This window comes from Vanessa tameamea, chromosome 13 (genome assembly GCF_037043105.1).
Source record: "Vanessa tameamea isolate UH-Manoa-2023 chromosome 13, ilVanTame1 primary haplotype, whole genome shotgun sequence".
NCBI classification, from domain to species: domain Eukaryota; kingdom Metazoa; phylum Arthropoda; class Insecta; order Lepidoptera; family Nymphalidae; genus Vanessa; species Vanessa tameamea.
Genome location: NC_087321.1, coordinates 3109377 through 3121530, shown reverse-complemented (window position 1 = coordinate 3121530; position 12154 = coordinate 3109377). Strand labels below are relative to the sequence as shown.

Here is a 12154-nt window from a genome sequence, read left to right as displayed (position 1 = left end):
TTCAAAATTTCAGTATGTTTACTTCTTAAATTTTCTCAATCTGCGTTTGTGAATAGTGTGTATCTTATAATACGCGTAGATTAGTAATGTTGCGGATGTTCAATGTTAACACTTTAGTGCCTTAACACTTATGTGCCTACTAGCTGTGCCCGCGACTTCGTGCGCGTTTGAATTTAACTTATTTGAAAATTGCAGCGTGATTTTTATTTTATATATAATTCTAAAATAAAAGCCAAAATTACTTCTTATTACATCAGCTATCTTTCAGTGAAAGTCCCGTCAAAATCGGTCCATCCGTTCCAGAGATTAGCTGGAACGAACAGACAGGCAGACAATAGTTAAAAAAAATGTTGTTTTGATATATATACCGTGTATATATATGCATTTAGTAAAAAGCGGTTATTTTAATATTACAAACAGACACTCCGATTTTATTATATGTATAGATGTGTTCGAGATAATATGATATAGTATAATAAGAGATATCCATATTTGTTCATAATATCAGTCGATCTTTAATAACTAGAGTTCAACATACAATACACGCACTACTAAAATTATTTGAAGCGTAAATTTCAAGATATATCAATCAATTCGAACATTTCTGTGAAATAATAAAATGTTCAAGTTTATTTTACGACACTGTCAATAAAATAACCGTTTCCGAGAACAAAGATATTATTCTAAGCGGTCTCTTATCTAATGTAAATTGAACAGTGACTCAACCACAATTGTACTTCTTTAGAATAACTTTACAGATGTGTATTGAACTATTTAAAATCGCGGTCCCGCCTGCAATATTTATAATACAATTGATGATATCTGAATATATAATATAGATGTATATAAATTTTGCGCTTCTGTCGCTTGAAATGATTGTACAACGATTTTTTTTTATATGTTCGTACTTATATCACAAATATATAAGATTACTCTTTTAAAATATATTTAAAGTTGAAATATTTTATCAACTTATTTATTTAAAAATTAACACATTTCGAATAGAAATACACAATTAAACCTCTACAGCGTATGTCTAATGTCAATGTGTTGAAGCCTACTTGACCGAAATTGCGGTCAAGGCAGCCACGGCGGTGTCTCAAGGACTAACTGCGCGAGAGTTAACTTAATGCACAAGTGTGAGCTCAAATCACGTGCCCTCGCTATTTCCTCAATCATAATCCGACGACAATCGGCAAAACTTATTTACGTGCTTTCCGAGACACGTGACTGTGTCGGTACCAACTTCCTATCTCCAAGGCACTACAAGGAATTTACTGAAACAAAACTCATCTTTTTATCGACCCCACCTGGATCCTCGATATCTGCAATCATATAAGCTAGCCACTAGACAATTGAGGTGGATCTGAATTTTTTAAGTACAAGTCTTATTCTTTGACAAGATTTGTACGTTATGCAAAACGTATAACATCAGATCACGTCAATGAGTTCATTATTATACCATTTGGTATGTGGGTTACGATTACGAATTGTGGGTGACTGAAAAGATACATTGATTGCGTTATTTTGTACTAAGTTTTCTTTTTGTAATTAATAATAGGTAACAATTGGTGTTACAATTATGTACGGAAGGTAATTAATAATACTTTTATTTATTGTATGAAATTATGAATAGGTTTTTGAGATAAGACGACCACAGATGCGCAATACCATACAATTTAATAATAGCATTACTCAGATTGACTTAACAATAGTTTAACAATACAATGTTTATTATCTATTTACCGAACACAGATGCATTTCTAATTATAATCTATTCTAATATTATAAAATCGAAAGCAACTCTGTATATCTGTTTGTTGCTCTTTCTCGGACAAGCCACTGAACCGAATTCAATGAAATTTGGTATGAAGGTTGAACTCTAGGGTATATATACACATACATACATTTTTTGTGCTTAGCGCCTGACGACCAACCCTAAAACGCAAGCGAAGCCGCAAGCAAAAACTAGCTACGTATATTACGTTTCGATGGGCTAAACTTTTAATATCCAATTCTAAATTCAAAATGTGACAAAAATATATGAATAGTTCTGTCATACAAATTCGCGGTGTCGTATAATTAATTGTTATATTAAACCCATTACACATTCGATCCTACAATGTCCGTATGATTTCCGGCTACCGGCCCACACGATAGAGCATTTTGCAGATTCTAAGAACATGCGCATCGTAGGCATTTTATTATTCTAATTCTGCTTAATATATCACTAACAACTATAAATGCATAACGTTATCAATGCATACATATTTAATTAGCTGTCTTCTTAATTTGGTTAGCATATAATTTTTCAGTATAATATAAGACTTTGTAAGAAACTGTTGTTGTATTTGAAATGTTACATATAACTTCGAATTAAGGGCATAACCCAAATGATTACTTTTTCTTACTAAATGAGGCCATACGTTCAAACCTATGTATGTAGCTTATTTAAAAATGTAAAGATTAGTAAGTTTATAGATGACAGGAATCCTTGGAAATAGAAGGATAGCGTTCAGACCATTTCATGTAGCAACATGCTTAACTTTTAATAAAAACTTTTCACTATAACCGATGTTGTACCATTTGTGATAACGCCATTTTTGCATGAAATTATATTTTGTTTATATTTTTGTAAATTTGGTCTATTCTCTATGTGAGTGCAAGAAAGTTTTTATCTATATAAATATTTGTTTACAGAAGGCAGTGTGGCGAGTGAACGCGGTGCCTCCTATAACGGCGAGGTTTGGTTCAAAGCCGCGACCATTGCGGTGCCGGTTTGCGGCGCGCTCATACTTTTCCTACTGGTCGCGGTCGCCGTGCGGCTGCTACGAGCTGATGCATTACTACAGGCAGATAGGAAACTCAGGTACAATTCAGTTATTTATATATATAACTTGACAATGTATTGATTGTATGTAGCTAGTTAATATTTATCTAGAATTTATTTCACTTGGTAGTAGAGCTTATGCAAGCTTGTCATTAAATCTTAGTTCCGAAGGTAGGTGGTGCGTTGATGATTTATGGATTTATTTATTATTTATTAAATTTATTTATTTATTTATTAGGCAGTGGTGATTACTTACCATCGGGTAGCCCATTTGCCAGAGCGAAATAGTTAAAAAAATAATAATGAAAAAGTAAAAAAATGGGATTTATTTTCTGTTTTTTTTTCTCCCTTTTTTCTATATATACTACCTATACCTGTATGTGGAGCTTTACGTGATGATATGCTGTAGTTCCTGGTATTTATGTGTAGGCAAATGCATCCCTCTCATTTAAATTCTCAGTTCTTACCGGAAAGAGGCTGAACGAAATCACTACTAAGCGATAAGACCACCTTTTGTGCTGCAAACGTTTTTTCTTTTCTTTGTAGTTTATTTTACTCCGGTTTTATATAACTTTAAGTTGTGATTATACATTCAAAGCAAACTTTAGTAATTGTGTGATTAATTTATTTACAGGGGCGGATACATATCTCCGTCGCAGCACAGCACAGACGACGTTAAGAAAGTATGGGTGGGCAACTCGTCCGCCCCTCTTCTAGTGACACCAGGCGGCTGTCTCGTCGCGGTGGAACGGGCCCAGCTAGTCGACATACCCCCCTGCCAACAGTTCTGTGATATACAACGATAGACTCTCTTTAGCGCACTGTACCATGGTCTGACGGAATAGTGTTAGGTAAATCTAAGGCTTTAATGGGAAATATATAACATATCAGTGCTACAGGTTCAACAGAATTAGTAGTTACATAACGTCAACGAAAGATGGCGTTGTAGATATAAAAATGTTTTGATGTTAAATAGGACAGTAATGTGAATTTATGGGAAGTTTGAAACACAGTGGCGGATTTACAAATTTTCCAAACATAGGCCATATTTTTTTCTCACCTGGGTGACCATAAAATCAGTGTTAAGTGCCTAGTTTATTCTAATTGAAATTATACAAAAAAGTTCATATGCATTTGAAACGAAGTTCTTGAACTGGCAGAAATCTTAAAGCAAGGAAAACGCGTTATGTCCCTCCAGGCGACTTTTCTCTCTCTTTCTCTATATCTCTGTCTCTTTCTTTTGTATACGGTGTTATATAACACTATTTAAACTTTTATTCGAAAGCAACTATGTATATAATGTATATTGAAAGGGGAGGCTGAAATAATATGGTAATATATCTTGAAGACATTTCTGTGATGTTTCAGAAATATTTAAACCCATTACAAAATAAATTGATCCCTAAACTTGCCGCACCTTAAATCTGGCGTCCGAAACTCAGTCAAACAGATTGATGATTAATCCACCACTGATGAAATATAAAGTATGTAAATTCGTTTCAAGTTTGAATCTTTTGAAAATTGATCTCAGTGTAGTGTTCGTCATTTCACGGTATAGCGCGCACGCATACCAAATCTACCACAATGTATATTTAACTGTTAATTTTTTAAGCGCTTTGTGTTCCTCTTATTTGTAAATGTAATCAATTCGACTTTTAATATCTTGAAATAATTTAACGGCGACCGTAACATAAGTTACCAAAGTTTCGAGAACATTGTTTTGTGTGACACTTTTATGACGTTAATTTTTTTTTTTTCTTATCCTTGGCTTTTTGGGCAATGAAAAACATATGAATTCTTATTTAAACCATGTTAAAAAATGTCATACAAATCAACTTCTAAAATATTATATGACAATATGGTATATTAAAATGTTTTAGCTATAATGGTCATATATTGGCTTATTTTAAGCATTATTTAATACATTTTAATATGACAAATGACAATATGACTTGATAGTTTTTATTTCTTTGCATTTAAAACACTAATCTGATATGTAAACTTTTTAATTGTAAGTATTGAATACACTTCTGTTAATTTCTTTGTAGCTGACAATATTGTATTTTTGTAAAATATAGTTAATATTAATTGTTTATGGCTTATAACTTTTTTTTTTGGATAACACAAATGATTAGACAATATCTTAAGGTGTACAAAATGGCCGACTGAGTAAGTTTTTATAGTCACTAATAAATTGACGGCGTCTACGTTTGTAAATTATGGATATCATTAATACATAATATTATAAATCAGTGACCCTGTGGTCTTTATGTATGTTCGCGGAATCTTAGAAACCACTGTAGAGATAATATTCTGTTTTCAGATTTGCGGAAAATACTTTAGTATTCATACAATTTACGAAATTGTTAAGTAGTTAAGTCGGAAAAATGTGCCTTCTAAAACATTTCATAGTTAAAGTTGTGCTAGAGAATGTAAGTACTTCTAAAGAAATATTCGCACCAATTCAAGGTCATTTGGCTGTTAATACAATTCGTACGCATCTAGGACAGTCAGCAAATAAAGTAACTCCTTCAGTTGCTAAATAAATTTTATTGAACTTCAAATTGCAAAGAAATAACGTTGTTTTATGTTTCGATCAATATTATTGGTATTTTTATATAATAATATGTATATTGTATACAAATTGTTGTAATACTTGAAGTATAAAAAATTCAAAAACAATATGAATGATTGATTTTGTTTACTCGGTACTTATATGGCCTAATCATGAAATCACTTGAAAACTATAAATTAAAATTAAACAAATTTTAGGGAGATCATTGCGTCGTTTAAATTCTATATCTCTTTGTACATATTCGAAATTCCCAAACATGTTTCCAATTAAAATCAAAATTCAATATATATTTTAATAAAGGATATAAGATTCAAATAAAAATAATTCAACTGGCAACACTTATGAGGCTACACAGATATATAAAATGTCACAATAATAATATAAAAACTATTTTTATAATCTGTAAATTATAACATTTGTAAATATAGTGCACTAAGTTACCTGTTACTGAGCGTTAATCGAGTCGAGATTTGAAAGTGAAATCCATTGGTAGAAATACTAGTCTTTATATCTGATCTTTTAACATTTATCTTAATTTACTTCAATGGATTTTACTTGTGGTCGAATGTTAATCTAATGCAGAAATGCAATGATTGTATTTATTTTTATAGTAACTGATAAATTGATATATACATTTTGTAATGGTTTTATTTTTATTAAAACGATGTAATATGTTACTTAATTTTGTAAATATTAATTTCAGTTGTATATTTTATCTGGCAATACCTATTTCTGTGTAGGATTTTTTTTTCTTAATTTAAAATCTAGGCAATGAACTCCTTTTTCGGCCATTATTCAGAAATTGACTTGATTAAGCTTCCTTGAGGTGCCTTACCTTTTTTATAAGTTTTATATAATATATAAGTGTTTTAATATATGTGCAAGTAAAATACTCCATAATGTTAATGAATATACCTGCGACTTTATGTAAATATGTATGATGTATAAAGAATAAATGAAATTATTTTATACACAAATGTTTTTACTTAAAAAAAATCCACGTGAGAATTAAAGAAAGAAAGTGAGTTTATTATATTATATAACAACAAATTGTCACACAAAACAAAACACACATGACAGAAATTTAATTAACAATCTTCAAAAATACTTTTTTGGCATTTTTGGCAACAATTTCGTACCTTTGCCTAAATAAAAATTTAAAATGTAGATAGTGTGTGACTCAGTGCATTATGTCAATTATGTGGCCATTATCACATTTTTCTGAGCAACGAGTGAGCACGAATATTTTGTATTGAACAAAAAATGTCTAGCTTCTCGTGGCCTTAATTTTTGAGATGTAAAAAAATCTGTCATCATCAAATGATCTTAGAAAAAATTGTCTAAGATGAGTATTTAATACATTATTTAAATTATGATATTAGCTCATAGCGAACAAAATAAACAAGTACAAGATTTGAAGGAAAAAAAATTAAACATTATTTTGAAAAATTTTAAGATAAATTCTTACACGATAATTTAAATCGATTAGGATTTCAACTTTCACCAGTAATTTATTATAAACCCAGATTAAGGCAGTGATGACTTACAATTAGGCAATTTGCCCGTCCGCCTACAAACAAGTTGTAAAAAACTTTTTTTTTTAATTTGTAAAGAGCATATCTTGTCAAGCATATTATTTACGTACCATTTAGTTAACTCAAGCGCATAAAGCAGCTCAGTGGCATTTCTTTTGGCATGTTTCACAAATACCATGATTTCAGGCAAAAACCTAATATTACTGAACAAGTATAGAGCCTATGTTACTGTTGGATGAATTAGCTTTCTGATGGTGAAAGATTTATTAAAATCATTGCAGTAATTCCAAATTAACGATTACAAACAAACGAATCCTTATGCTTTCCTAAACCGAGAAAAAAAAATCTGTGTCTGTCTGAACTCTAAACCACCACAACAGAAAAAAATGCTCTGTTAAAAATAAAAACAAAAAACTATTCCATGGAAACCGTGATAAAAATACTACGTGCTATTCCAGACTATGATATATGTATCTCCGTGCAAAATTTCGTCTAGATTCGTTCAGCCGTTCTGACATGATTGAGTACAACATCCGACTAGCTTTCGAATTTTTAATATTAGCAAGATAAGATTAATATTGAATCCCATAAATATAACATTTATAAGAGATAACCAGCCACGAGACGACGTTTTATGATCATTATTTATTAGAACATATATAATTTTTAATAGTTGTATTTTTAATTCTCGGGTAATAATAATAATTATATATTCTATTCCAAATTCCAAAACCAAAACCCAAATACCACAACATTTGACATTAAATTGAGGCGATATCATTGGTCAATCTTCAATTATCTATGACATTCATTATGAATTTTGGAAAAATTGGCGTTTTGAACGTCGACGAATCTGTTATCGGAAATTTGGAAGTCAAATTAAAATGGATATAAGTAGTTAAGTATATATATATATATATATTAATCAAGAACTGTTCGTAGGGCACAATATAGCTGTGCTATTCGTATGGAATACGTAAATCTAAGGTATTTTAATCATTCCTTTTTCGATTGGAAGACATCTTAGTTATAACATTAGAAAGAAGAAACACATTCGTGGGAAGACAGGACGGGTAGTTTGTTAATGTAATAAAATTGTTCTTAATTCCTAATTCTATAGCACGAAATAAGGTGGGTGGACCATGGAAGGCCACGCTCCTTTGAAGGCCAACTATTGAAAATTCGTAGTTATTGACATGTAAAGACATATTCCTTCTGCTATACACGAAGATGCATCAAAATCAAGGCCACAGATGCAGCGGCAAGTCGCATGCGCCACTATTGTGGCTGTGCGATCTCATTCTTCGTAGACTTTGTCGTCGACGTTACAATTGTTAATCGCGCGCACAGAAAAACAAAGGTTTTTAGTTTAATAACGTATTATTATCTCATATTGGTTACTGTAAATTATCGTAAAAGGATATGCTTATGGTATTTCAGAAAAATAAAATAGTTTTGCCTCGATATAAGTTAAAATATTGGTAGTATTCTTAGGAAAGTCGTTGGTTCCTTATAAGGCCAATCAAAAATTTGACGGTTGGCCTTGCTAGGGTACATGGGACTTACAAGGAACTTCTACAAACCATATAACATATGAACAGTTACTATTTATTTATAAATACGTACCGTTACAGTTAAAACAATGTTTTATATTTATAATATTTTTATTTATAAGGTTTATTTAATTTTTAAAGTCATATTGAATACTCTTTTTCAAAATATTTTTGACAAAACAATTAGAAGAGGATTTATCACAGCGAATCAAAGGTAAGGTGACCTTTCATGGTCCACCCACCTTATTTATATTTTCATCTGACCTGATTCGATGAGTCGATAAACATGTATATTTGAGATGAAATTAATAATATCGAGAATTCTTACAAAACATTATTTAAATTTGTAGAGATGTTATCGCTTATCAACAGATCTTGAGGTATCAGATCTTTGAATATGTATATAATTTTTTTCTAACATAAATATATGCTATGGCTTTATCTGTTATATCGATATACAAATACATATATATATATATTTTAAGATTTACATACCTAATTAAAGTACAAAATCGCTTACATTATTGGTAATCAAATCACTTACTCGTAACGTAATAAGTAACTACAAAATTCAAAACATATTTATAGCCATTTTCAAACCAATTCGACATTATACGGAATAGACAATAACAAAACTAAAATATACATTTGCCAAACCTGTGTCTACGGTTGGAGGATCACTACAGATGTGACCATGTTTAATAAAATAGCTAGGTGGACTCGACCGGTCACCTAAGAGTAACTGGGTACCACCGCTCATAGACATCATAGAAATAGACATAGACAGGCTGCAAGAAATGTTAACCATTCCTTATATCGTCATGCGTCAACCAAAATAAGTAACTACAGGTACAAAGGACATAGCATCTTAGTTCCTAAGGTTGGTAGCGCATTGGTGATGTAAGGAATGGTTAATATTTCTTACAGCGCCATTGTCTATGGGCGGTGATGACCGTTAACCATCAGGTGGCCCATTTGCTCGTTCGCCTACCTTTATCATAAAAAAATGATATGATGTCCCTTGTGCCTATATTCGCACCCTCCCTATTGACTGAGTATTGCAATTTGAATATGTGAATGGATGGTACTTTCTCAGAACGGCTTGCACAAAAACCACCGAGATATGCTTGTCTGTCCATCTAAAAAAATCATTATATTTACCTTTGGTATACGTATAGTTGATACTGACTATTAAAATTATATTATGAGTTAACCTTTTAGTATAAAATTATGAATAAATTAAATCATAATGAATGTGAAGATCATTATTAATATTATTTCAAATTTAATAACAGATCCGAAAGAGAGATAAAATATTAATATAAATAGAAAAGTTCCAGAAAAATGATAGTGTAGTTTGTTTAAGTTGATCGAACTGTGTCGTGTTTTTTTTTTCATAACATTTTTTTAGACGTGAGGTAAATATTTTTATTTCAATTATTAATAACGGTAACGCCTTAATTTCTGTTCATGTCGTTTATTTATCGTTCAAAATTACTAATATTCTTTAAAAAGGATAAATTAATCTAAATTATTATTCGTATTAGTTTTTACTTTGAACATACTTTTTAGATATTATACCGTTGAACTTAGTAGCTGGTCTGGTTTGAATTGTGAGAAAGCAAGTGCAGTTACACGCGTAAGACACGTCGCAGATAATGTTTCACAGCGTATTTATTATATTAATAATTTGATACTTTAAGTAATATCTTATAAATAAATATAGTTCTTACAACTAAAATCCGTTGTAGAAATTACCGCGTTCGATGATCACTTATCTCTCAATAACGAACGTTAATAAGAGTAGGAAGTAGGAACGTATTCGGTGGCAAAAAACACAAGGAATCTTAATGATCCGTACATTGTATCATTAAGACTCCTTGGACGAGAAAAATATGTATAAACCGAAAAAGTCCACTGTTTTCCACTTGAATAACTATGTTCATAGCTCGATGTAGTCCGTCGAACAATATATAACAGTTAAGTATTTAGTCTTCTATATATCCTAATAAATGGCGGACCGTTTTTTTTTATTGCTTAACTGAAAAAATACGCAATTATTCATAAAACTTATAACCAGTGATGGAGCGCGTCAGAGGTTTAAGTATAATATAATGTTAAACTATATTAATATTACAAATGGGAAAGTAACACTGTTCAGATCTTCACGCTGAAACCGCTGAACCAATTTAGATGAAATTTAGTGTGGAGATTATTTGAACTCCTGGGAGGGATAAAGGCATTTTTAATTCACAAGGTAAAGCCGCAAGTACAGCTAGTGTTTATTATATGTATTGGTACATATGTAATTATTTCAAGCACTACTATCACTAATCGTTAAACTTTAATTTGCCCGATGCAAAATAGGGTTTCATATTAAGTAGTAAAATAGCGTATAAGTAAATGGAGCTGCATTACGTGTAGGCGTCCTTGTTTAGAACTACGACTCTATCACAAAACTCGCCTCTTGATATCCATGTTGATCTATTACAAGAAAATAGTAAATATCTTTTTCATTCCGTATAAAAAACTTTTGTTCCGATAAATATAAATTATTACCAAACGCGCCGGCGTCATTACGAAAATTTACTTTAAAGGCACATTTTCATATTCAATATACTTTGATGATTTTATTTAATCTTATATTTAGTTATTGATTAAATAAAACAATAGAAAGGGAACTTGTGTTTACGAACACACTTTCACAATAAGACATCTAATGCGGAGTCGGCTAATCTTTTTCCAAAATGGCCGCCACATCACAAATGCCACGTCGGGCGAAATCTGTCATGTGCATTTATTCTTTATTGACGGAAAATTTCACGCAAATCAACAATGGCTTCACGATGTTCCATATATATAATCGGTTACTAACGAGCAGTATTATTTTTAATTGAGATTAATGTTTTATATATTTTTTTTTAATTCGGCTTTTAATTCGGTGATCGTAATAGACTTCATGATCATTGTTTCTTGATATTTTATACGATATAATACGAATAATTAGAATGTCATAGATTTTTACAAATACGTTTCATGAAAGTTTTGTTAAGTTCATCGTTGAAATCAGAAAATGCCTCAAAATTTTATTTTTTAAACAATATCAGAATTAAAAACATACGCTTTTGTTTAAAAGTAGGATATATTGCAATGATGACTGTAGTAGTTACATTTATAATACTGAACTTGTTTTTATTAAAGTAGTTTATTTATCCAGTCGCTTTTAAGCTCTGCAATGTTGCCTCTCATTTGTATTCTCGAAACGCATCGACAATACAAGACAAACAAGTAAGCGTAATGCTCGGTGCTTATATTACTTAATTATAGCTTAGAAACAACATAAAGTCTGTTACCTTACGAATAAATAACGCATTTATGTTCCAGTGCTAAACGAGATAAAAGAAAAAGAAATATAAAAATACTTTCAAATGTTAGTGACGACAAATAAATCCATTAAAATAATAAAATCAAATATTATTGTTATGACAAATAAAAATCTTTACTAATATTACAAATACGAAAGTAACTCTGTGCCAAACCACAAAAGCAAGCTTGAGTCCCAGGGAAGGCTTACCAAATACCTACCACCCCGCTCCCTATACGCGGTCGAAGCCGCATCCTAAGACTTCTATTAAATAATTCTTCTTCATTTTTCAGTGCA

The 12154-nt window shown here is 31.0% G+C and overlaps 1 protein-coding gene across 1 annotated transcript in view; it reads left to right on the top strand.

Moving 5' to 3' along the window:
• LOC113397844 (BMP and activin membrane-bound inhibitor homolog) overlaps positions 1 to 6382 on the top strand; it is a 58584-nt gene extending 52202 nt beyond the window's left edge. Inside the window, exons 4-5 of the mRNA XM_026636362.2 lie at positions 2701 to 2869; positions 3465 to 6382. Coding sequence (XP_026492147.2) covers positions 2701 to 2869; positions 3465 to 3636 — 341 coding nt within the window. The 3' untranslated portion in view covers positions 3637 to 6382. The remainder of the gene's footprint in view (positions 1 to 2700; positions 2870 to 3464) is intronic.
• The last annotated feature ends 5772 nt before the right edge of the window (positions 6383 to 12154 follow it).